The sequence below is a fragment of the Schistocerca nitens genome, chromosome 4 (assembly GCF_023898315.1).
Source record: "Schistocerca nitens isolate TAMUIC-IGC-003100 chromosome 4, iqSchNite1.1, whole genome shotgun sequence".
Taxonomy (NCBI): Eukaryota; Metazoa; Arthropoda; class Insecta; order Orthoptera; family Acrididae; genus Schistocerca; species Schistocerca nitens.
Window position 1 is genome coordinate 235,931,623 of NC_064617.1, and position 27,914 is coordinate 235,959,536.

Consider the following 27,914-nt stretch of genomic DNA (forward strand, 5'->3'; position numbering starts at 1 on the left):
CCCCCAGAATAAGAAGCTTATTTGCAGGCCATACAACAGCACATTGGTATCATGTAGCTTGGGAAACCCTTTCAAGAGAGATATGCCTGCAAAATTGACAGTCCGATTTGACCCAAGAGGTCTGGATGATATTGAGTCATTACTTGAATTTAGGGTCTTTGCAAATTCTACATCTACTGAAGTAAACCCACAGGATCCTCTGAAACTTCACATTGCTGTTATCAGAAAGGCAGAGTTATCGATAAGAGGGTAAGAGACTTCCTCATATTTCTTCAGTCATATGTATTATATGTGCAAGGTTCACATATAAGAAAGGGACTTCCTTCTATTTCTTCAGTCACAATTATTATTTGTGCCAAGTTTATCTGTAAGGAAATGTTTTTATCAAAGCTAGCATATTATCAATTATGGTACTGGAAAGTCCTGGTTGGAGTGCAGTATTGGAAGAAGTAAAAATGACCATCAATGTATTATAGATATGTTGAACAACTGACTGGCACTTATACGAGACTTAAACTGAGGGTAAGCTTTTGCTCCTCAGAGATAACTGACTAACAGGAAAACACACACACACACACACACACACACACACACACACACATATATATATATATATATATATATATATATATATATATATATATAAAAGCAAAGATGTCAATATAATAGAGGGAAACATTCGCCGGCCGCGGTGGTCTAGCGGTTCTGGCGCTGCAGTCCGGATCCGCGGGACTGCTACGGTCGCAGGTTCGAATCCTGCTTCGGGCATGGGTGTGTGTGATGTCCTTAGGTTAGTTAGGTTTAAGTAGTTCTAAGTTCTAGGGGACTTATGACCTAAGATGTTGAGTCCCATAGTGCTCAGAGCCATTTTTTGAAACATTCCACGTGGGAAAAATATATCTAAAAACAAAGATGATGTGACTTACCGAACGAAAGCGCTGGCAGGTCGATAGACACACAAACAAACACAAACACACACACAAAATTCAAGCTTTAGCAACAAACTGTTGCCTCATCAGGAAAGAGGGGAAAGGAGAGGGAAAGACGAAAGGATGTGGGTTTTAAGGGAGAGGGTAAGGAGTCATTCCAATCCTGGGAGCGGAAAGACTTACCTTAGGGGGAAAAAAGGACGGGTATAACAACAAAGATGATGTGACTTTCCCCCTAAGGTAAGTCTTTCCGCTCCCGGGATTGGAATGACTCCTTACCCTCTCCCTTAAAACCCACATCCTTTCGTCTTTCCCTCTCCTTCTCTCTTTCCTGATGAGGCCACAGTTTGTTGCGAAAGCTTGAATTTTGTGTGTATGTTTGTGTTTGTTTGTGTGTCTATCGACGTGCCAGCGCTTTTGTTTGGTAAGTCACATCATCTTTGTTTTTAGATATATTTTTCCCACATGGAATGTTTCCCTCTATATATATATATATATATATATATATATATATATATATATATATATATAGAGGGAAACATTTCACGTGGGAAAAATATATCTAAAAACAAAGATGATGTGACTTACCGAACGAAAGCGCTGGCAGGACGATAGACACACAAACACACACACAAAATTCAAGCTTTCACAACAAACTGTTGCCTCATCAGGAAAGAGGGGAAGAAGAGGGAAAGACGAAAGGCTGTGGGTTTTAAGGGAGAGGGTAAGGAGTCATTCCAATCCCGGGAGCAGAAAGACTTACCTTAGGGGGAAAAAAGGACAGGTATACACTCACACACACACACACATATCCATCCACACATATACAGACACAAGCAGACATATTTAAAGACAAAGAGTTTCGGCAGAGATGTCAGTCGAGGCGGAAGTGAAGAGGCAAAGATGATGTTGAATGACAGGTGAGGTATGAGTGGCGGCAACTTGAAATTAGCGGAGATTGAGGCCTGGTGGGTAATGGGAAGAGAGGATATATTGAAGAGCAAGTTCCCATCTCCGGAGTTCCAATAGGTTCGTGTTGGTGGGAAGTATCCAGATAACCCGGACGGTGTAACACTGTGCCAAGATGTGCTGGCCGTGCACCAAGGCATGTTTAGCCACAGCGTGATCCTCATTACCAACAAACACTGTCTGCCTGTGTCCATTCATGCGAATGGACTGTTTGTTGCTGGTCATTCCCACATAGAATGCATCACAGTGTAGGCAGGTCGGTTGGTAAATCACGTGGGTGCTTTCACACGTGGCTCTGCCTTTGATCGTGTACACCTTCCAGGTTACAGGACTGGAGTAGGTGGTGGTGGGAGGGTGCATGGGACAGGTTTTACACCGGGGGCGGTTACAAGGATAGGAGCCAGAGGGTAGGCAAGGTGGTTTGGGGATTTCATAGGGATGAACTAAGAGGTTACGAAGGTTAGGTGGACGGCGGAAAGACACTCTTGGTGGAGTGGGGAGGATTTCATGAAGGATGGATCTCATTTCAGGGCAGGATTTGAGGAAGTCGTATCCCTGCTGGAGAGCCACATTCAGAGTCTGGTCCAGTCCCGGAAAGTATCCTGTCACAAGTGGGGCACTTTTGTGTTTCTTCTGTGGGGGATTCTGGGTTCGAGGGGATGAGGAAGTGGCTCTGGTTATTTGCTTCTGTACCAGGTCGGGAGGGTAGTTGCGAGATGCGAAAGCTGTTGTCAGGTTCTACGTGTAATGGTTCAGGGATTCTGGACTGGAGCAGATTCGTTTGCCACGAAGACCTAGGCTGTAGGGAAGGGACCGTTTGATGTGGAATGGGTGGCAGCTGTCATAATGCAGGTACTGTTGCTTGTTGGTGGGTTTGATGTGGACGGACGTGTGAAGCTGGCCATTGGACAGGTGGAGGTCAACGTCAAGGGATGTGGCATGGGATTTGGAGTAGGACCAGGTGAATCTGATGGAACCAAAGGAGTTGAGGTTGGAGAGGAAATTCTGAAGTTCTTCTTCACTGTGAGTCCAGATCATGAAGATGTCATCAATAAATCTGTACCAAACTTTGGGTTGGCAGGCCTGGGTAACCAAGAAGGCTTCCTCTAAGCGACCCATGAATAGGTTGGCGTACGAGGGGGCCATCCTGGTACCCATGGCTGTTCCCTTTAATTGTTGGTATGTCTGGCCTTCAAAAGTGAAGAAGTTGTGGGTCAGGATGAAGCTGGCTAAGGTGATGAGGAAAGAGGTTTTAGGTAGGGTGGCAGGTGATCGGCGTGAAAGGAAGTGCTCCATCGCAGCGAGGCCCTGGACGTGCGGAATATTTGTGTATAAGGAAGTGGCATCAATGGTTACAAGGATGGTTTCCGGGGGTACCAGATTGGGTAAGGATTCCAGGTGTTCGAGAAAGTGGTTGGTGTCTTTGATGAAGGATGGGAGACTGCATGTAATGGGTTGAAGGTGTTGATCTACGTAGGCAGAGATCCGTTCTGTGGGGGCTTGGTAACCAGCTACAATGGGGCGGCCGGGATGATTGGGTTTGTGGATTTTAGAAAGAAGGTAGAAGGTAGGGGTGCGGGGTGTCGGTGGGGTCAGGAGGTTGATGGAGTCAGGTGAAAGGTTTTGCAGGGGGCCTAAGGTTCTGAGGATTCCTTGAAGCTCCGAACATGTTTCCAGTCATCAACAGTTCAATGTCACTGTTGACAGGCAGGTGAGGCATACAGCTTTGTGTTGTGCAGTTATCAAGGGTACACGAGTGGGCCTTCGGCTCCAATAGCCCATATTGATGATGTTTCATTGTATGGTACACATGCTGACGGTGCAGCATTGAAATGTGCAGCATTGAATGATTCTCTTCAGTCATTGTCAGTCCTGTTCTTGCAGGATCTTTCTCCAGCCACAGCGAGATTTGACATTTTACCAGATTTCTGATATTCACGGTACACTCGCCAAATTGTCATATGTGAAAATCCCCATTTCATCACTATCTCGGAAATGCAGGTCCCATTGCTCATACGCTGACTATAACACCATCTTCAAACTCACTTAAATCTTCTATCCTTTCATTGTAGCAGCAGTAACTGGTCTAACAACTGCACCAGACATTTGTTGTCTTATATAGGCATTGTCGACTACAGCGCCATATTCTGCCTGTTTACGTACGTGTATCATTGTATTTGAATACGCATGCCTATACCAGTTTCTTTGGTGCTTCAGTGTACATATGCATACATGTATACATACTCCACCTCATTAAAGGATTCGCTCAAAAACAAGTGATGTTTAATTTGTGTGTAACTCGATGCTCCTACTATTGTGATTTATCACCTATACTCCTGAGTTATTTACATTCTACCAGAACTTTCCTTACCATACAAGAGGCAGTCAAATGAAAATGAGATGGACGCAGAAAGGTTAAGTAAAGTATTTATTATCGAAAAGTAATCATGATAATTGTTAATACAGTAGCCCACTGAGACAAATGGTCAATGCCTTGTTTGTGGTTGCCTACAGAACCACTATTTTGCCCAGGTATGCATCTCTTCATCTTAAGCAAATCAACAGCCACATATGTCTTTCTTCAGGGCACCAAAAATATGGATATCACATAGGGAGAGGATATCTGAGGTCTTCCCAGTAAAACTTCTGCAGCTTAGTTAAAACAGTTTTGGCAAAATTGAATGGTCTTTGGCTACAAGTCTGTGAAGTTTTCCAGCTCATGATTTGTTAGCATATAGGACTTTCATGATTATATCATCTGTTGGCGACAAGGACTGATGACTTGGAGAATTTCTTTATTGACAATTCTGTGTGTGTTTGGACTTGTCACACATGTAAATTTTCAAAAGATGACACTGTATCTGTATTTGTCAGGGGTCATGGGATTTGTATGAAGTCTAGTTGGTTGGTGAAATGACACAGAATAATAGTATTTAAGTGCAGCACATCTGTAATTGGTGTGGTAGTAATGAGATAGGCCAGTAACTCTTTATAATTGTTGTATCTCATTTCTGATTAAGTGGTTTCACAATAACAAATTTAAGTTAGTCTAAGAATGAAAAGATATATTACATAAATAACTTCATAATGTAAAGGAAAGATAGATATTGCTACTTACTGTAAAGATGTCACGATGAGTTGCAGAAAGGCATGACAAAAACACACTTACACACTTAGCTCTCAGCCAAAGCCTTCATTAGAAAACCTCTGCTCTGAGCTGTATTTCTTGGTCATGTATGCATGAGGTGTGCTGGCTTGTATGAATGAATCTGTGTGTGTTTCCTTTTCTGATGAAAGCTTTGGCTGTAAGTGTGTTTCTGTTGTTCCTGTCTGCAACTTAACATGTCATCTTTATGATAAATAGCACTCTATATTTTGACTAAAGTTCAGTCTTGATCACACCATTTATGTTTCAATGAGATAGATAACCGGTTTCGGTTATTTTTACGTAACCATCATCAGACCCATGGCTCCCTTAGGATGGTAGGCAGAGCTCTCCTCACTGCTACGAAGTCAACTGATCAAAATTGTAAATAGCACTCTATCTTTCCCTTACATTGTTGATATTCCAACCTGAAGTTTCTATTGTTCAACTTCATAACATATTAAGTAATGCATGGGTAAACAGAGTAAAACAAGAACTCATGTTTTACTCAAGGCACAACCCTCAAGATATATTCGTTGTTCAAGAAAACGTACTGAGTATTTCTGAAGAAAATCGCCCCAAGGCATGGAAACTACCAAGATAGACCTATATAATAATGCTTTCATCTTGTGCTGGGAAAGCACAATGAATTCAAACCTGATGACAGACTGTCTTATTACAAGAGTTCTGCAGCTGTCCCACCTCCTTGCCCTTGCCCATCTCTTTCTTTCTTGTACACCCATAGAAAACAACTGGATAAATTCACTTAAAAAGATTATAAGTGTATGTAGTCAATAAACTATTTGTCTTGAACTGCAATGCTGAGACCATTATAGCTGTAGGTTAAGTGTAGATTTGTGTGTGTGTGTGTGTGTGTGTGTGTGTGTGTCACACACACACACACACACACACACACACACACACACACACACACACGTTTGTTTTTACACATGCTTAAGCATACACATATGTGTACATGTCTGTGTTTCATTCTTTTATTAGATCACACTTAATGACTATTTCTCTATTATTTATATGCTTATTGGCCTTCAACGTCTCAATTATATATAGAGTGTTTATCTCCTCCTTCAATTATTTGTATTCTGTTCAAGACTTTCAAGTATTGTAATAATATTTCTGAGTGCATTCTTATTGTTTCTTATTTTCGCACACATATTTGTATATCTTCAAAATTAGTCCAACATTCACTTTTCTATGCTTTCAGATTGGTACAACCTGACCACATGTTCTACAGTGGGCCTGTGGTAGGTGAATCTGCTATACGTTATCACGATGAAGTAGGTTCACGTGTCTTACACTTGTACAAAGTTTACAATGAAGGTCCCTGGCGAGTAGCACAAGTTGATGTGCTTGTGGATTGGCCAATACAAGTAGCCAATGATAAACCACAAGGAAAGTGGTTACTCTATCTCATAGAACCTCCCTCTGTTGAAGGTAAGATTATTCATATAATTCATAGTATCTTAACTATTTTTTAGAAACTGAAACCCTGAAAGTGATTTAAGCATAGTATTAAAAAATACTACTAGTTAACAAAATGTGGAAAGGATCAATTTCTGTTCACCATGTAGATGACATCTTAAGTCACAGACAGGCACAATGAAAAATGAAAAATAATGCTAGAAAAATTGAGCATTCAGACTAGGTCCAGGAGAAGTGCAAAACTCTCATACATTCACATAAGCACAAATCCTCACTACCCAATGCAGTTAGACTGCTGCTCACCTCAGACACAATTGCAGTCGGGCATTAAAACCTGTTAATGGCAGTGGCCATGTGTGTGTGACTAGTGAATGTGTGTGTGTGTTTTCCACTTCTGATGTAGGACGTAGCTGGAAAGCTGAATTTTTCTACCATTCTTATTCATTGTGCCTGTCTGAGACTCAGCGCCACATCTGTGCAGTGAGTAGCAAACTGTCTCTTTTTCCATGTTGTTGTGATTCCATCATGTACTTTCCATTGTTTGATTTCTGCTATTTAACTATGTGTGGTTATTTTTAATCAATGGGAAGGTAAGAATATTCCAAATTTATTTTATAGTGCACACATTTTGAATAGAGATGCATCTTGCTACTTTTTTTGTCAAAAGGTGGTCATTTATAACAGTTTTTATTACTAAAAGCAATTGTAGGACTGTGCAGTATATTTGAAACTTGAGGATACAATTGACAGAAACTCACAAATTATTTACATGAGCTGAACAAAATCTAAGCAAGAGAGTAAGGAATAAAATCAGAAAACATACCTACATTTCGATGTAGTTCTATTTTTCATTGAACTAGATCGCCCTCATTATTACATTTGTTTGCTCATTGCTGTTCGTAACCTAAAACTACCAATTCAGGGATTAGCACACAATCGAGAAGAGCAGTGTTGTTTCTTATGCGGCTAATCAGATTTAATTTTCTATGGTTTCTTTATTCAAACAATGTGATTGGCAGGATGCTTCCGTTGAAAAGGACACAAACACTTTCTTTCCCAGTCCTTGTCTTATTCAGACTGACATTCCATGTCTTTTGGCTTTGTCTTTGATGTCCAGCACCACCATCGCCATCATCATCGTCATCATCACATCTTCTTCTTCTTCTTCTTCTTCTTCTTCTCCTCCTCCTCCTCCTCCTCCTCCTCCTCCTTCTAATGTCTTTTTTAACTCCAGATATAAGCAATTCATATACTATTTCATAATAGCTTTACCCTTTTTGGTCTCTGCAGTCACGCAGCTGAAATTACATTTTGAGTAGCTAGCAACTTTATAGTTTCGTTTACTACAATCTTCATAACGTCCAAACTTTGATTTTGATCTGCATACAAAACTCGGATACCTTTCTTCTTATTAATTCTTATTTAATTTGATATATTTGCCAGACCACTACAACTCAGATACATTCCTCTAGTCTGCACCTTTGGAGTAAGTCTCAAAATCTTTAGTGTTTTACGTATGTAGAAACTGTAAAGGACAGTCAAATGAAAATGAGACAGACGGAAAAAAGTAAGTAAATTGTTTGTTATTCCAAAAGTAATTACCATATCCATTAATGCTTTTACCCCACTGTGAGACAAGATGACCAACACCGTATAGGAAAGATGTTTGTGGTTGTCTATGGAACCATGATTGTACCCAGGCATGCACCTCTTTGTCTGAAGCAAATTGACGGCCATGAGTGTCTTTCTTCAGGCCACCAAAAGTATGGAAATTACATGGGGACAGATCAGGACTGGATGAAGGGGGTGTAAAGCCTTCCCCATGAAACTTCTGCACCATAGTCACTGCCCACATGTTTCAAGGTTTGTTTTGAGCACGCAGCAGAAGTTCCACTGGAAAGCCTTTACATGTCCTCCTACTGTCCCTAACTCCCCCCATGCAATTTCCATGTTTTTTGAGTCCTGAAGAAAAACTTTCATGGCTTTCAGTTTTCTTCAGATGAAGAGGTAAACCAGGGTACAACCATAGTCACATAGTATAAGGGTGCAAATGTGCATGGTGGTAAATGGGAGTTGGTGATATGCACCCTTACTGCTGATTTGAGATTGCGAGATAAAAGGCAGAGAATTGAATTGCAAAAGAGTAGGTTTAAGTGATAAAAGTTACAGGTAAAAGTAAATTGAGTTCTGTTTGGATTGGATTGGTAATTTTTGTTCGAGATATTCTGGGGGTGCCAGTCAGCCGCTCGTGACGTCAGAGCAGGCAGGGCTCAGAATCATGAGAGTCTGTTCTTGTTATGGGTTTTAAGAAATTATCAACAATCAGAAGTTAAACCAATTTGTAACTGTAATAATAAACCCCTGTTGTGAACCACCCAGTGCCTGTTACTACATGAAAGTAGTCATTACACAGGAGAAGTTTGGTGAAAGGCGGGGTCCCTCTGAAATGAGTAACAAGATCGTATCAACATGGAGAGAATCCTCACAATAACAACTACAGACATTTTTCCACAAAGGCACTGCGCATCTTGTCTCACAGTGAGATAAATGTATGAGCAATTATGGCAATTACTTTTGAGATAACAAGCAGTTTACTTACTTTCCTCCTATTTGTCTCATTTTCATTTGACTGCCCCCTTACATATTCATAAAACACCTCTTTCCTCAGAAAGACTTCTCCCATTTCACACAATATTTTTCACAACAATAATATACGTTTGCATACATTTCTTCATTCGTCATGTAAGGTGAAGGTTGTCCTGCCGTGGTACACATACCCTATTCATTACATACTTGGTATATAGGGTGTCCCACTCGAAAGAGACCCTACAAACAAACTTCTGCTTAAATTACATCTAAAGGCTTTGCGTAAAAATTAGGAAATGAATTGAAATGAACATATCATATCTTGTTCTTGACAAAATTAAGGTGAATCACAAAATGTGCTGGAAATAACTGGCCTCGGCTTGTAAACACAATTGAACATGACGCTGCAGATTCTTGAATGTTGCTGCCAGAACCTCTGGTGTCACTGCCTGGATTTCACAGATGATGTTCTCTCATAAATTTCAATCTGTTTGGTTTGTTCTGTAGACCTTGCCTTTTGGGCAATCCCATAGGATAAAGTCAGGTGGTCCTAAATCAGGTCACCTTGGGGGGCCACAGTCCTTATGAAATCACTCTGCTAGAGAAAAATGATTCGACCTCAGCCATTGTCTCTCGAGACGTCGCATGTGATACTGCCCTGTTGGTAAGTGCCAAGGGTAAGTTCATCATTGTCCAGCTGGTTCACAAATTCCCAAAACGTTTTGATGTAAACTGCATTTGTCACAGCAAACTCAAAAAGAAGTGGTCTGATGATGCGATGCTGTGAATTTGCACATAACACACCTATCTTATGTGAATACAGGGGTTGCTCGACCAGTGCATGTGGATTTTCATTACAGCACAAATGTGTGTTCTGAGAGTTTACATAGGCAGAGAGGTGGAACCATGCCTCATCACTGAACTGTGTGTACTGCAATATTCCTGTCTTCTGGGTAATAAATTGCTGAAACCAACAGCTAAATGTAATGCAGTTGTCTTCATCATTGGCATTCAGTTCCTGAACAACTGTGGACATGTATATCCACATGCCGGCTTTCTTTGGAGCACTGTGACATTTCACATTCCTGAGATAAATGTCAAACAGATTTTGCAGGAGAGGCCAACAATTGTTGTTTCATATCAGTCACTCTTTCTTCTGATAATGGCAGCCATCCCTTGCCATGAAGATCCAAAACTGATCCACTTCTCACCATATTGTTCACTAACTTTCGTATGCAGCCAAACTGTTCAACAAATATTCACTGACATATCTTAACGGAACCAATAATCTAATATTGTTTCATAAGAAACATGCACTCCTTAACAAAATAGCAATACATTGTCACTAAACACTAAACACTGAACACTGAACGCTGAGCTCCAGCCACAGTGACACGCAGAAATACACTGTTGTATCAAACAATGTTGCAGAGTGCAGTATTGTCATGTCAAATGTCACAAATTACACGTTGCAATTTCAGTGGAATTACTACCTTTGTTTGTGGGGCTTCTTCTAAGTGGGACACCCTGTATAAGGATACAGCATCTGTCTTACAACTTTATAACTCACTTCCATTTTGTCTTCTTGTTTATTTTGTGGTGGACTCGCTCCCATTTTATTGTGAATCCATATCTGATTGGCTGGTTTTCTTTCTCTCTGGTTTTTAAGTATTCCCCTATACTCCACTTTAAACAATATCCAACTTGTTGATATATCATTGTTGTTAGTTTATACTCATGCTCTGACATTTATTAGAAACTTGGATTATTCAGAACTAATTCCAGCTTTTTTACTATTGATAGTTTATGATACCTTTTGACTCCCAGCTAGATGTTAGAATGACACCAAGTACAATTCATTTTCAGTTCTTCCACCCCCCCCCCCCTGCCCCCCTCTTAATGTGAAATTGCTAATATCTTTTTATTACATTGCTGGGTAAAAGTATGAAAGTTGTAAAGTTATTCTTGTGATGTGTAATTAATTATCATTATATCTCCTTTTTTCATTATATACTTGGGGTAGTATATCACTGTAGTGCAACAACACCAAGTGTCCATGCAAACATGTCTCATTGTGAAGTAATAATACTGGTAAAGGAAAAATTCCTTGTGAATTAAACTGATGGAAAAAAGAAGGATCTCACTAAAAGGATTACAGAATATGGAAAGAGGCAGGATAGAACTGGTACCCATTGAGTGACAAAAGAAATGAAATAAACACCAGGAATGTTGAGATCTAAGATGAAAAGATGACAGCTGCAAAGACTGATACCCTTCCTTCTTACCAACCCCCCCCCCCCTCCCCCCATGCATGCACACAGGCATGTGCTGACACACACACACACACACACACACACACAAACACAAAAGACAGGAACTCTTCCCAAGGGGAGGGGGGGGGGGGGGGTGGAGGGAATATTAGTAGTCAGTTGTACAGAATAGACACCATCAGTTTCAATAAAGTTTCTTAGTTTACAAGCCATGTCACTTTGAATAAAAACACTCAAGCTTTTGATAGCTGTCTTACCCATTGGCATCAGGGCTAGCACACTGTTCTGCTTATCCTGCAATAGTAGCATCTGGAACACTTGTCAGGAGGCGAGAGTGGCAGTTTGAAACATGACACCGATCCCTCGCACCACCTGACATCACTCGGTCCAGCAGTAGGATGCAGCTGCCCATCTTGCCTCCCGTTCGTATGTCTTTTGGTGATTTTAACTTATGGAGAAGGAGAAGGATAAGGAGAAGAAGAAGAAGAAGAAGAATATAATGATGATGATGATGATGATGATGACAAAGACAGTTATCAAAAGCGTGAAAGTTTTGTTCAAAGTGGTGTGACTTTTAAACCAAGAATATTTTATTGATGCATGCTTCCATGTAAGACTCGGAGGTCACTTCCAATTTTGCCCCACAGCTGCCGAAAAGTGATCTCAAAATCCTGCTCTTTCTGACCAATAATGATTACCTTTTCATCAGAGAGATATGTTTGTTTAAAAAAGATTTAATGAATTCTGTTGTGCAGCCTTCATTTTATGATTTACTTGTACATCAACACAATATAACATTTATATTAAAGGATGAAGTGCATGTAAAGTACATCATATCTGCATCTGTTTCTTATATTTTTTGTGCCTCCTGCTGCATCGCATTGCCTGTTTTTATTCTAACCCATTGCAACAAGTAAGTAGTTTATACAGATGATTATGAAGAACTTAAAGCCAACCACATGTTCACTAATAATCTGTAAGTTTGTGGAATACAATCAACTTACCATGTAGTTAAATTCTTTGTCATTGTTCAAATTCTACACACTCTCTCTCTCTCTCTCTCTCTCTCTCTCTCTCTCTTTTATGAAGTAGGTCAAGATAGATGGTTAGCTCACAAAAAGAAAAATAATGTTTAAAAATGTCATGAATGGCTTTTGCAATATTTATTGATATTACAATAGACAATTACATCTGTAAATAATCATTAATAAGCTATGTGACATAACATCATCATGAGTTTTGTAAGTGATATAAGTGATCCTCAGTTAGTGTTTCTACTAGTATAATCATTACCATTTAATATACACACATCAAAAAAAGTTTTGCATCACCCTGCTTCCCACAATTCCTGAAGATAGATGTTGACTGTGGATATTGTATCACAGTCCCTTTGACTGCTCAGAGATGTCACTAAACCCACCCAAAGTTGTAAACAACCATACATGGGCAGCGCCTGTTAGATGGAGGGGGCCCGACAGCCGACTGGTCCCATTCATTCAACCAGGAAGGGGGTACACGGCTCATGTTGTCTGTATTGAACTGTGTCTAGATGGTCAATAGCGTGGTTCGATTGCATCCGCATGGTTACTTTGTGCCAGGAAGGGCTCTCAACAAGGGAAGTGTCCAGGTGTCTTGGAGTGAACCAAAGCAATGTTGTTTGGGTGTGTAGGAGATACAGAGAGACAGGAACTGTCAATGACATGCCTTGCTCAGGGCACCCAAGGGCTACTACTGCAGTGGATGACCACTACCTACCGATTATGGCTTGGAGGAACCCTGACAGCAACGCTACTATGTTGAGTAATGCTTGTCGTGCAGCCACAGGATGTCGTTTTAAGACTCAAACTGTACACAATAGGAAGCATGATGCGCAACTTCACTCCTGACATCCACAGCAAGGTCCATCTGTGCAACCACAGCACCATGCAGTGCGATACAGATGGGCCCAACAACATGCCGAATTGACCGCTCAGGATTGGCATCATGTTCTATTCACCGATGAGTTTCACAAATGCCTTCACCAGACAATTGTTGGAGACGTGTTTGGAGGCAACCCGGTCAGACTGAATGCTTTAGACACACTGTTCAGCGAGTGCAGCAAGATAGAGGTTCCCTGATGTTTTGGGGAGGCATTATGTGGGGCCAACATAACGCCACTGGTGGCCATGGAAGGTGCCGCAATGGCTGTACCATACGTGAATGCCATCCTCCGACCGATAGTGCAACCATATTGACAGCATATTGGCGAGGCATTCGTCTTCGTGGACGACAACTCGCTTCTCCATCGTGCACATGTTGTGAATAACTTCCTTCAGGATAGCGGCATCGCTCGACTACAGTGGCCAGCATGTATTCCAAACATAAACCCCATCGAACATGTCTGGGATACATGGAAGATGGCTGTTTATGGGCGATGTGACCCACCAACCACTCTGAGGGATCTACACTGAATTGCCATTGAGGAGTGGAACAATCTGGACCAACAGTGCCTTGATGAACTTGTGGATAGTATACCACGACGAATACAGGCATGCATGAATGCAAGGGGATGTGCTACTGGGTATTAGCACAGCAATTTGGACCACCACCTCTAAAGGTCTAGCTGTATGGTGGTACGTCAGGCAATGTGTGTTTTACATGAGCAATGAAAAGGGCAGAAATGATGTTTATATTTATCTCTATTCCAATTTTCTGTACAGGTTGTGGAACTCTTGGAACTGAGGTGATACAAAACTTTTTTTGATGTGTGTATACAATCTTCAATCATCTCAGGTAGTGAAATATTTAAAGAATCTTATGAAATGTCTTAAACAAACTACATGACCTTCCATTTTCATGGATAGTATAATAGAGAACTATTTAAATCAAAAATTTATGTAACATATGTGTTCTTATACTATCTGTTGTAACACAATGGTGAATGACTTTGATCAAGGATCATAAGTTGCATAAGTGTCCTCAAGTCATTGAAAGTAGTATAAAATGAGTGATTTTTATAAAAAATAAATAAAAATCGTCACCAACACATGAGAGATTAACTCCTCACAAGGATCATATGCGACCTTAATCTGTCATAGTGCAAGAGCAAATAAAATGTGTAAAGCACAATAAATGCCATACATAATATTATTTAATCACAATTGCCGATAAGTGATTGAAATATTCAGAAGACCATAAAACACTTAACATTATTTAATCACAAGTAGCTCAGTGGTGAATGAAATATCCAAAGGATCAGAAATCCTGTATGTAATATTATTTGATCACTTGTATCTCAACTATGACTGAAATATGCAAGTGACCATAAGTGTCAAACATGATATTACTTAATTAAAGTGCTTGAAAGGATCATAAATGCCATATTTGATCTTCTCTTTTATGGGTTATTAAGTACACCATCATTGAAAGATGTACATATCACTATTCTTATGTTGTAACAAGAGATGTATCATTTTTTGCTCCTATGTTAAGTGACCCAAGCCCTTTGTAATCATCATGTATTCAGTTTTTAGTCCTTTTACAGTTGCAGAGACTACTGCTTGCACAGATTCTAGCTTTGTATCTTATAGTGGAAAGCATTTGTAACTGCAGACTGTTGAACATCCATAGATCTGTCTCTCATGCAACAAAATATTCATATGTACTGTGACACTGAAGCTGCATTTGCAATTGCACACTGGTGAACACCTCCAGAGTTCTGAACTTTGTCCTATTTTGCCAAACAAAGATGGGGAAAAAGTCATAGGTGTAGTCAACAAAAAGATATAGTCAACAAAAATACAAAGCTATAGCTGTTCAGCAAGGATTGTAATGAAAGATGGCGAGTAATGCTTGTGAGAGAGGATTATTTCGTTTTAGCTGAAGTCTGTGTGATCAGTTAAAATATTCTCTCAGTGCTGATGTTATAGTGTCATGGCCTCAGCATAATGGAGGAGGATAGTAAGAGAAAATGTATGTTTTTAAAGGGGATATAATTCTTCACTTAATGTTAACACCAAGTTAGTAGTACACTATCTTATGTAAACATCACACGTCAGATAAATATACATCAATTACCACTGGGCAACGAAAATCCAAACAACCATTTCTACAGTGCCAACAGAAATCTGTCACTTAAGTGTCCCACCAGTTCAGCATATCTGGGGTATTAAAATTGAATAACTTCTCCCAAACTGATTGCACACATCATCTGATGAAAGAGAGGTGTCAACAGATAACGTAATATTTTGCTGACCCTACTCTTCAAATAAATCATTGACTCACTTCTATAAGGCTACAAAACTAGAACTTAACATTGCAGTTACTTCTAAATTTTTATTCTGCTCAGACACTTTAACCTGATTATTTTGTCTGAGATTTGTTTATGTACCTAAGTAAATTCTTATCAGTGAAATATATAATCCATTTTAAATCCTTTTTTATTGTTTAAACTGTTCATTGACCTCATTTTTCAGTAAGTCACACTATTTAATGATCTCAGACTGCAATTCCCATGCCACCATTGAAATCTTAGACTGTAATTTAGGTATCTAAATCTTCTGAGTCATGGACTTTATTGTTTCTTCTGAGAAGTAATTGCTGTTGATTAATTTAACTATAATTCACTGACAAATTATTTCTTCTCCAATTCTCTGTCTTCCATGGATTGACTTACTTATTTGATTCATCATAATATTCTGCTAGTGAATTGCTTGCTAATGAGAATGTTGATAATCTTCAATAAATCTTCAATTTAAAATGTTAAATTTCTTCATACTTTTCATTTAATAAAAATCTTCTTTCTTGACTTTTATCAATTCCCAGCACAAAATTATTGTGGATCCTGTTGCCAGGGCACCAAAATGCGATTTTCCCCTTTGTATATATGAATATGATTGTGTTCAGATTTTAACTGATTTCTTTTGTGACTCTGAATGTCTACACCTAAAACTCAAATTCTGTTCTGACTAGACCCAATGGACTACTTCACCAGTGCAGTTGGCCTTGTACTGGAATCAAATAAGCTTCAGCGAATGTTCAACTTTATATAAAAGCATTTCTTCTGTAATTAACCTCATGCACAAGGACTTCTTGCATTGCAAAACATTACAAAATAGGGAACATTGCTTCCACTCATAATGAGTTGATATATAAGAATCTAACATTAGAATGACATCAATTAATGTTTCAGTCAACATCTATCTTGCCATGGCATCATGCTGCATTGTTATGGTACATGCTTTCATTTGGTAGTGCACCACATTACTCCAAACAGGGTCACCGACTCGAGGAGATTACCCAAAGTCCATGCAGGTACTGCAGCTTGTGGTAATAATGCTATCACTATCCCCACCATGAAAATGAATGGTGCCCATCTGTATATGTGTCACATACAAACAGATAACAAAACCTCAAAATAGCTTCTCATAGTTAACAACAGAACTATTATGTGGTTTAATTATCATGACCATCATTTGTCATATAGGAATATGTAGGGTTACACATCACTCTACCATAGTGCATCATAGTGCGCTGTATTGAGGCAGTTTTGGGAATTTCTGCTAGTAAAATGTCAGAACAAAAATAGGACTGATTTTGTTGATTGCTTATGCATCCAAAAATTAGTTTCATGTGTGCTTGACCAGATAACTAGTAGAAAGTAAAAAGTGAAGCTGACCCCCCCCCCCCCCCCCCCCCCCCACCCAACCAAAAGGTTGGTCTAAACCTGCAGTGCCTTGTCCTGTTGTAGGTGGTATTCCCATACATTCCTCTGAGCTTTGTACTTACTAACCTTACCAGTTATCAGGGGGTATACTTTTGATGTGGACTGGGAAAGGCAGTTGACATTATTCACATTAAAAGTCGTTGCCAGAGGTGAAATAGGCATTAAGTAACAGAAAAATTGTTTTAGATTCCCTGAAAACTGAATCCTGGAACAGGCACTTAGTTTCTTTTGAAGTGCCTGTTGCCAATGAAGTAAGTGAATGGAACATTCTGTTAATAATAATAATAATAATGATAAGAAACTGTACTACTATATAAAGTCAAGATGATGATACCAAAAATCTCAAAAGTTCTTGAATGAATTACTTCAAATTTTTGCACAATACTCTAATAATTATTGGGTGGACATGATATATATTTATATGTATAATATATAAAGGAGAAACATTGTTAGCAAACTTCTCAAAAAGTTCTTGACTGGTTTACTTAAGATTTATTACATAATATTCATAAACATTTGGATAGACAAAGGCCAAAACTTTTTAATAAACAGGGTATTTTTATTAATGTTTAAAAAACCCCAAAGTGACATTGAGACAAGTAATTTAATATAAGACACAGGGCCACAAATGTTGGTAAATACCCCAAAAGCGGATGACAGATGTTGAACATGCGACGTCTGCAGATGATGTACCTTGCAACATGTGCAGCAGTGGAGCCTATCAGTCTGTCACACCTGATCATTCCAACCCAGGTCAGGTATTTAATGAATGTTGTAACTTCTATCTTTACAACAGATAACATTTACAAATGGTGTTTGGAAACAGAGTAGCCTAGCAGAGCAACGTGTGGCACTGCCCCCTACTGGCAAGGGTAGGATTAACAAGCTCAATTCCTGCATGTGTGGCAAGTCAAGTCATCTGGCGATGTCACATGTTCAACATTTCTTTGCCACTTGTAGGGTATTTCACAACATCTGTGGCCCCCAAGTCTCTTAATAAATTACTTGTCTCAGCGTCATCTATGTTGCTTTAGGGTTTTTTAAACGTTAATAAAAATTACCCTATATACAGGGTGTTACAAAAAGGTACGGCCAAACTATCAGGAAACATTCCTCACACACAACGAAAGAAAATATGTTATGTGGACATGTGTCCGGGAACACTTACTTTCCATGTTAGAGCTCATTTTATTACTTCTCTTCAAATCACATTAATCATGGAATGGAAACACACAGCAACAGAACGTACCAGCGTGACTTCAAACACTTTGTTACAGGAAATGTTCAAAATGTCCTCCGTTAGCGAGGATACATGCATCCACCCTCTGTCACATGGAATCCCTGATGCGCTGATGCAGCCCTGGAGAATGGTGTATTGTATCACAGCTGTTCACAATATGAGCACGAAGAGTCTCTACATTTGGTACTGGGGTTGCGTAGACAAGAGTTTTCAAATGCCCCCATAAATGAAAGTCAAGAGGGTTGAGGTCAGGAGAGCGTGGAGGCCATGGAATTGGTCCGCCTCTACCAATCCATCGGTTACCGAATCTGTTGTTGAGAAGCGTACGAACACTTCGACTGAAATGTGCAGGAGCTCCATCGTGCATGAACCACATGTTGTGTCGTACTTGTAAAGGCACATGTTCTAGCAGCACAGGTAGAGTATCCCGTATCAAATCATGATAACGTGCTCCATTGAGCATAGGTGAAAGAACATGGGGCCCAATCAAGACATCACCAACAATGCCTGGCCAAACATTCACAGAAAATCTGTGTTGATGACGTGATTGCACAATTTCGTGCGGATTCTCGTCAGCCCAGACATGTTGATAGTGAAAATTTACAATTTGATCACGTTGGAATGAAGCCTCAACCGTAAAGAGAACATTTGCAGGATTGACACATTGTTGGATGAACCATTCGCAGAAGTGTACCCGTGGAGGCCAATCAGCTGCTGATAGTGCCTGCACACGCTGTACATGGTACGGAAACAACTGGTTCTCCCGTAGCACTCTCCATGCAGTGACGTGGTCAACGTTACCTTGTACAGCAGCAACTTCTCTGACGCTGACATTAGGGTTATCGTCAGCTGCATGAAGAATTGCCTCGTCCATTGCAGGTGTCCTCGTCGTTCTAGGTCTTCCCCAGTCGCGAGTCATTGGCTGGAATGTTCCGTGCCCCCTAAGACGCCGATCAATTGCTTCGAACGTCTTCCTGTCAGGACACCTTCATTCTGGAAATCTGTCTCGATACAAACATACCGCGCCACGGCTATTGCCCCGTGCTAATCCATACATCAAATGGGCATCTGCCAACTCCGCATTTGTAAACATTGCACTGACTGCAAAACCACATTCATGATGAACACTAACCTGTTGATGCTACGTACTGATGTGCTTGATGCTAGTACTGTAGAGCAATGAGTCGCATGTCAACACAAGCACCGAAGTCAACATTACCTTCCTTCAATTGGGCCAACTAGCGGTGAATCGAGGAAGTACAGTACATACTGACAAAACTAAAGTGAGCTCTAACATGGAAATGAAGCGTTTCCGGACACATGTCCACATAACATTTTTTCTTTATTTGTGTGTGAGGAATGTTTCCTGAAAGTTTGGCTGTACCTTTTTGTAACACCCTATATAAAGGGGAAACATTGTTAGTAAAAATGTCAAAAAGTTCTTGAGCGATTTACTCGATATTTTTACTAGATTATATATTTTTATAAAAAACTATGTACAAGTGTTTTATTAAAATTGACTATGAGAAAGAAAATGTTGCAGTTTGAAAATGTGTGGCTTCATTTCCTTTCTCATGGTCAGTTGTAACTTCTATAGCAATGTGCTATGTTATTTTCTTCTTCTCAGTTGTTTTTAGAGAAACCAGGAAAGCTTTATTTATGGCTTGTTAGCGTCTGGTTAGAATACTATTATGGAATCTGAACTGACCAAAAGTTTGTAATCCTACCAGTTTTCAAATTAATACTATGTAAAATACTGTACCAAGAATACCAACAAATTTGCTCTTTTATTTTAAGCATCTTCAATTCGCAATCAAGGCTTTGTTTGCTCTAACAATAAACAAGGCTCAAGATCAGAGAGAGAGGGAAAGAGGATATGGATGGAGAAGGGAGAGGGGGGAGGAAATGGGTAGAGAGAAAGCAAAGGAGGGTATAGACAGAGACAGAGAAAAAGGAGATAGAGGGCAAAGGGTGAGGAGGGTATGGACAAGGAAAGGGAAGATGAAGTGATGGAGAGGGGGGAGGGGGGGGGTGGAGGAGGAGGAGAAGGAGGAGGAGGAAATGGACATAGAGAGGGGAGAATGAAGAGATGTTGGAGGGAGGGGGGAGAAGGAGATTAGGACATACATCCGATCACCATACATATTCAGCAAATGCAAAGCATGTCCTAGTTCCCCAGTAATAAAACATGTTCAGCTTTGAAATAAGTGAGTACAGCTCCTAAAAGCACATCATAGTGTCTGATCAGCTTCCATGGGTTCCAGAATTTGACTCATTCATTCATTCATTCATTCATCATTCATTCACTATGTTCTGTAGATAGCACCATGGTGGTGGAACTTAAAGGAACCTTTACATTAACAACATAATTTGCACCAAGATAACTGTATAGTTATCACATAGTTATCGGTTTTGACTTAGGCAATCTGTCTTAGGTAATTTTGAATATTATGAATATGTAATGCAAACTTTAGATAACACAGTAATGAAAACTCAAGTAACCATTCAATTAACTGTATGGAACACATTATTTTAATACCAAAGGTACATGGAAATTCTGTTGTTAAAATTATTATTACTATTATTATTATTTCAGCAATTGGTGGAGGACAGTGCTACATGGAACCAGAACAAGTCAACCCTTTAGGGCTTGTCCAGAGACCAGGTGTTGATGAGACACCTCTGGAGGCTCTTATTATGATATCAGACAATGAAGCCAATGCATCTGCCAGTACACGGAGAAAGCGTGATACTGAAATGGTTATCCGCGCAGAACTGCAAACTGATAAGGATGGAAGACAGAGACAAATAGTAACTATGGTCAGTGTAAAACAAGTAGTCTGTTTCTTTCTCAGTCACTTACATCTTTCTGCTTTGGTTTCTCCTGGTGATGGAATTGCCTAAAATTCTGAAACCTAAGGTTTTAAATTGTGTTCTTATTCATTTGTATGTGGTGTTTTCTTTTGCTTGCCTTTCCATAGTGGAGAAAGCTGAAATTATTGCCACATTTAAGAGCAAGTGCTCACTTTATTCATAATATTCCCATTGTAGTTTTAAAGAGCCCATAAACTCCCCTCTAAGTCAAATCAGGGCATCTGGAGCAGCTGACATTGCCTCAGAATTACTAAGATCTTTGGGAGAACCAACCATGTCAAAACTGTCCGACTTAGTATGTGTGACATATGACATAAACTAAGCATACTCTTTATTTGTGTGAACAAAACCATCTAGATTGCTTAACATACTTATTTATTACACAGTTTTTGCTACTGCCATCATCATATACAAATAAGACTTAGAACTTGCAAAACAATGTTCAGTGTACATACTAAAAGCATGTGCCTAATCGGGAAATCAACTAACAACTTCCTCTCAGACTTTAGAGGGAATGCAATAATCCCAGTACCAAAGAAGACACTGGCAAGAATATGAAATGGTCCCTGCAACTGTTAATAATATTCCGCAATATATTATATGAAGCAATATTATTGACCATCTGCGAATGAGATTGAATGTTGTGAAAGATGTTTATTTATTTTTTACACATCAAGTTGCTTAGGATGAAATTGAGGAGCAAATCTCCAAGGTCATGGAATGTGTCAGTACATGAAATTAAAACAAAAAAGTAATAATAGATAAAAATAAAACGTTCATGAACCTGAAAAAAGTTTAGATTTGAAAGTGTTCGATTACTGCTAAGATTTTAGAATTCTTTTGGTAGCTTATTGAAAATGGATGCAGCAGTATACTGCACACCTTTCTATACAAGACTTAAGGAAGTCCGATCCAAATGTAGGTTTGATTTCTGCTGAGTATTAACTGAGTGAAAGCTGCTGAATCTTGGAAATAAGCTAATATTGTTAACAAGAAATAACAGTAAAAAACAAAGATGATGTGACTTACCAAATGAAAGTGCTGGCAGGTCGACAGACACACAAACAAACACAAACATACACACAAAATTCAAGCTTTCGCAACAAACTGTTGCCTCATCAGGAAAGAGGGAAGGAGAGGGAAAGACGAAAGGATGTGGGTTTTAAGGGAGAGGGTAAGAGTCATTTCAATCCCGGGAGCGGAAAGACTTACCTTAGGGGAAAAAAGGACGGGTATACACTCGCACATACACACATATCCATCCACACATATACAGACACAAGCAGACATATTTTTATCTATGTCTGCTTGTCTCCAAACCTCTTTCCTCCAAACCTCTCTCCCAATCCGAAACCTCTGTCCTATCTAAAGGCCTCACCTTCAGCCCCACTCGCAGATTCAACCAAACAGGCCTCATCAAAGATTTACTGTCCTACACTCGTACTCTCTGCTGGAAATATCACTTTGCCACGAAGAAAAATGATCCTAATCCTACTCCTAATGATCCAACTCCCCAAAACACTATCCAGATTGTACTCTGCCTGGAACAGTTCCGTCCTCCGTCACAGCGGGAGCCATCTCCTCTTCCTCAAAATCACCCTCTCCAAACCTTCAAGGAATTTCTGATTTCCAGCCTTGCCTCTCAATCCTTCTTAAAAAAACCTTAATCCTACTCCCAACATCACCACTGCTGAAGCCCAGGCTATCCGTGATCTGAAGGCTGACCGATCAATCGTCATTCTTCCGGCGGACAAGTGTTCCACGACCGTGGTACTTGATCGTCGGGAGTATGTGGCTGAGGGACTGCGTCAGCTTTCAGACAACGCCACATACAAAGTTTGCCAAGGTAATCCAATTCCTGATGTCCAGGCAGAGCTTCAAGGAATCCTCAGAACATTAGGCCCCCTACAAAACCTTTCACCTGACTCCATCAACCTCCTGACCCCACCGACACCCCGCACCCCTACCTTCTACCTTCTTCCTAAAATTCACAAACCCAATCATCCCGGCCGCCCCATTGTAGCTGGTTACCAAGCCCCCACAGAACGTATCTCTGCCTACGTAGATCAACACCTTCAACCCATTACATGCAGTCTCCCATCCTTCATCAAAGACACCAACCACTTTCTCGAACGCCTGGAATCCTTACCCAATCTGTTACCCCCAGAAACCATCTTTGTAACCATTGATGCCACTTCCTTATACACAAATATTCCGCACGTCCAGGGCCTCGCTGCGATGGAGCACTTCCTTTCACGCCGATCACGTGCCACCCTACCTAAAACCTCTTTCCTCATTACCTTAGCCAGCTCCATCCTGACCCACAACTTCTTCACTTTGGAAGGCCAGACAGACCAACAATTAAAGGGAACAGCCATGGGTACCAGGATGGCCCCCTCGTACGCCAACCTATTCATGGGTCGCTTAGAGGAAGCCTTCTTGGTTACCAGGCCTGCCAACCCAAAGTTTGGTTCAGATTTATTGATGACATTTTCATGATCTGGACTCACAGTGAAGAAGAACTCCAGAATTTCCTCTCCAACCTCAACTCCTTTGGTTCCATCAGATTCACCTGGTCCTACTCCAAATCCCATGCCACTTTCCTTGACGTTGACCTCCATCTGTCCAATGGCCAGCTTCACACGTCCGTCCACATCAAACCCACCAACAAGCAACAGTACCTGCATTATGACAGCTGCCACCCATTCCACATCAAACGGTCCCTTCCCTACAGCCTAGGTCTTCGTGGCAAACGAATGTGCTCCAGTGCGGAATCCCTGAACCATTACACCAACAACCTGACAACAGCTTTCGCATCCCGCAACTACCCTCCCGACCTGGTACAGAAGCAAATAACCAGAGCCACTTCCTCATCCTCTCAAACCCAGAACCTCCCACAGAAGAACCACAAAAGTGCCCCACTTGTGACAGGATACTTTCCGGGACTGGATCAGACTCTGAATGTGGCTCTCCAGCAGGGATACGACTTCCTCAAATCCTGCCCTGAAATGAGATCCATCCTTCATGAAATCCTCCCCACTCCACCAAGAGTGTCTTTCCGCCGTCCACCTAACCTTCGTAACCTCTTAGTTCATCCCTATGAAATCCCCAAACCACCTTGCCTACCCTCTGGCTCCTACCCTTGTAACCGCCCCCGGTGTAAAACCTGTCCCATGCACCCTCCCACCACCACCTACTCCAGTCCTGTAACCCGGAAGGTGTACACGATCAAAGGCAGAGCCACATGTGAAAGCACCCACGTGATCTACCAACTGACCTGCCTACACTGTGCCGCATTCTATGTGGGAATGACCAGCAACAAACTGTCCATTCGCATGAATGGACACAGGCAGACAGTGTTTGTTGGTAATGAGGATCAACCTGTGGCTAAACATGCCTTGGTGCACGGCCAGCACATCTTGGCACAGTGTTACACCGTCCGGGTTATCTGGATACTTCCCACTAACACCAACCTATCCGAACTCCGGAGATGGGAACTTGCTCTTCGGTATATCCTCTCTTCCTGTTTCCCACCAGGCCTCAATCTCCGCTAATTTCTAGTTGCCGCCACTCATACCTCACCTGTCATTCAACAACATCTTTGCCTCTGCACTTCCGCCTCGACTGACATCTCTGCCCAAACTCTTTGCCTCTGTATATGTCTGCTTGTGTCTGTATATGTGTGGATGGATATGTGTGTGTGTGTGCGCGAGTGTATACCCGTCCTTTTTTCCCCCTAAGGTAAGTCTTTCCGCTCCCGGGATTGGAATGACTCCTTACCCTCTCCCTTAAAACCCAAATCCTTTCGTGTTTCCCTCTCCTTCCCTCTTTCCTGACGAGGCAACCGTTGGTTGCGAAAGCTAGAATTTTGTGTGTATGTTTGTGTTTGTTTGTGTGTCTATCGACGTGCCAGCGCTTTCGTTTGGTAAGTCACATCATCTGTGTTTTTAGATATATTTTTCCCACGTGGAGAGAGAGAGAGAGAGAGAGAGAGAGAGAGAGAGACATTCCACGCAGGAAAAATATATCTAAAAACAAAGATGATTACAAAAGCGCTGGCAGGTTGATACACACACAGAGAAACACAATCATACACACAAAATTCTAGCTTTCGCAACCAACGGTTGCTTCATCAGGAGAGAGGGAAGGAGAGGGAAAGACGAAAGAATGTGGGTTTTAAGGAAGAGGGTAAGGAGTCATTCCAATCCCAGGAGCGGAAAGACTTACCTTAGGGGGAAAAAAGGACAGGTATACACTCGCACACACACCCATATCCAACCACACATACACAGACACAAGCAGACATTTGTAAAGGCAAAGAGATTCAGCAGAGATGTCAGTCGAGGCAGAAGTACAGAGGCAGGCCTTCAACATACAGAGAGATTTGGTTCATAGAACATCCACGACTGAGAGGCATGATAATTAATTTAGGGAGATCCACTTCAGATGTATTAAATATTTATTCAAACCATGACTGGTTTCAAGATTTTAAAATCCAATCTTCAAGTGTATGACATTATTGTATTTGCTAACCCATAATATGTTATCGGGCCAGTCAATGCAAGAACTCCATTCATTGCATACTGTTTGCAAACTGTTTCCACTGGACAGCCGCACGGAAGGAACACTATGGCTGGCATTCCTGCTGTGGCGCTGCCCAGTGGCAGACAGTTTCTGCCAACATGCAGTGATTGGAGCTCTTGCACTGACTGGTTGTACCACATGTTATGTTACCAAATACAATAATTTCGTACTCCTGAAGATGGGATTTTAAAATCGTGAAACCGATCGTGGTATGAATAATTAATATAACTGAAGTGGATCTCTCTACATTAATCAACAATATATAAAGGGCTGAAGGATATGAAGGAGAGGCTTTAACTGAGGAGGCAATGAGAGGGGGTTGCAGCCTATTTCTGTTATTCAGTCTGTACATAACGTAAACAGAAAACAAGGAGCAATTTGGTACAGGAATTTAAGTTAGTGAGAAGAAATAAAAACTTTGTTTGCCAATAACATTGTAATTCTATTAGGCATATCAAAGGACTTGGAAAATCGATTGAATGGAATGAATAGTGTCTTGAAAAGAGGTTATAACATAACCAGTAATAAAAAAGAGAACAAGAGAGAACAACTGTCATGCACGACAGTGTGTGGTACCAATATGTTCCAAAAATCCACATGAGAAAATGTGATTTTTCAGTGAGTCATCTCGGGATCTGTTGAACACAGAGAGGAGGGGTCAAGTGTTTTGGAGAGCCCTCAGCCTTGCGACCATTTGTATACCTATTGGGAGAATGGTAATATTCTAGCTATCCTACAGCACAGTGTCAAAGCTGAAACATTAGACACTTCCTCCACCCCTGGCAAATTGGGCAAATCAGTTGGTTTTTTGCATTAGGTATGATCTAGGGTAGAAATTAGGTGGGTTATAAAAGCACCATTTTTTCATGAGCAGTACCAAAGTACCTATTGTGGGGATGGCCACTTCTATAATATCAATTCATGACAGATCTTCAAAATTTTTACCATATGTTCTTAAGGTGATGGTCTCAGGGAACCTTCATTCTTTTTTCAATATTGTTGCCCATTATCGAGAGCCAGAGGTGAGAAAAGTAATCAGAAAAAATAAGCAAACGATTTTGTGCTCGCCATATGTTAATCATACCTATTTCTTGTTTATATAGGTAAAAATATATAACTGTGTCAAATTATACCAACAAACTGTGAGAACTTTACCGATCTACGGAATTGGTTTCATGTAAGTAGCACGCACTTCTCTCAGAGCAAAATGGGGAGCCAGCTGCCTCGATCCTCATTCTGTCCTCAAAATTTTGGTGCCCGAACGTATTCAGCTTTTTTGTGCCAAAGAGAGTAACACAGAGGCAGTGGCAGTGGAAGAGAGAGGAGACATTGCCAGTGGGAGAGGAAGAGGTGATAAACAGTGATTGTGTCAGAGAGAAAGTGCCAATGCAACAGAGAGATGGATGAAGACAATAGCAATTGGAGCAAAAGAGAGAGGAGATATTGATGGCCACTGAGAAACAGCAGCAGAAAAAGAAAAAGAGAGATTGATGGAGGTAGAAGCAGTGGGAGCCAAAGAGAAAAAGGGACAGTGGAAATGAAAAATACAAATGAGTGGAGAGCGTACATGGGGTTGGGGGGTCTGAACCCTCCTGGACCATTGCATTGTAACACACAGATATAGAAGAGGGTGCAATTTGGAATGAAATTTGAAACACATGGGTGTAGAGAAAAAAAGTAAGTTAGGTCCCCCAGACTTTTTGAGTTGCCGAGGTATGGTGGAGACAGTGGCAGTGGAAAAGTATGACAACAGGAGACAGTGTAAGTAAGAGTAAGTTAGAGAGAGGTGACTGTGATATTGGGATATACTGTAAATCAGTGGGAGAAAGAGGAGATAGAAACAATATACAGGGTGAGTAAGGAGACAAGGTACATTCTTCGAGGTTTGGTAGTATTAATGATTCTGAACAAAAATGTTCGTATGGACATTTGCCCTATTTCAAATGGTTTCCAAGATTGGACACATTTAATATCACTTTCATACGTTTTTCTTTAGTTACTCAAAAATCTCACCCTACAGTGAAAACATGGTGCACTACAAACATATACTACATTAAATTTTCTATGAAAAAGGTCCTATTCATTTTCTCTCTAGGATAGTTTGCATGAAGAGAGTGCGAGAATATTGGAAATCTCATGTGACGTTCACTGGAGATAATCAGTATACACG

At 40.6% G+C, this 27,914-nt stretch overlaps 1 protein-coding gene across 3 annotated transcripts in view; it reads left to right on the forward strand.

Annotated features, from left to right (window-relative positions):
- LOC126253283 (integrin alpha-PS1) overlaps window positions 1–27,914 on the forward strand; it is a 618,322-nt gene that overhangs the window by 567,751 nt on the left and 22,657 nt on the right. For all 3 annotated transcript variants that reach the window (XM_049954507.1, XM_049954508.1, XM_049954509.1), the window contains 3 exons: window positions 8–249; window positions 6,269–6,498; window positions 20,883–21,106. In XM_049954507.1, coding sequence (XP_049810464.1) covers window positions 8–249; window positions 6,269–6,498; window positions 20,883–21,106 — 696 coding nt within the window. The remainder of the gene's footprint in view (window positions 1–7; window positions 250–6,268; window positions 6,499–20,882; window positions 21,107–27,914) is intronic.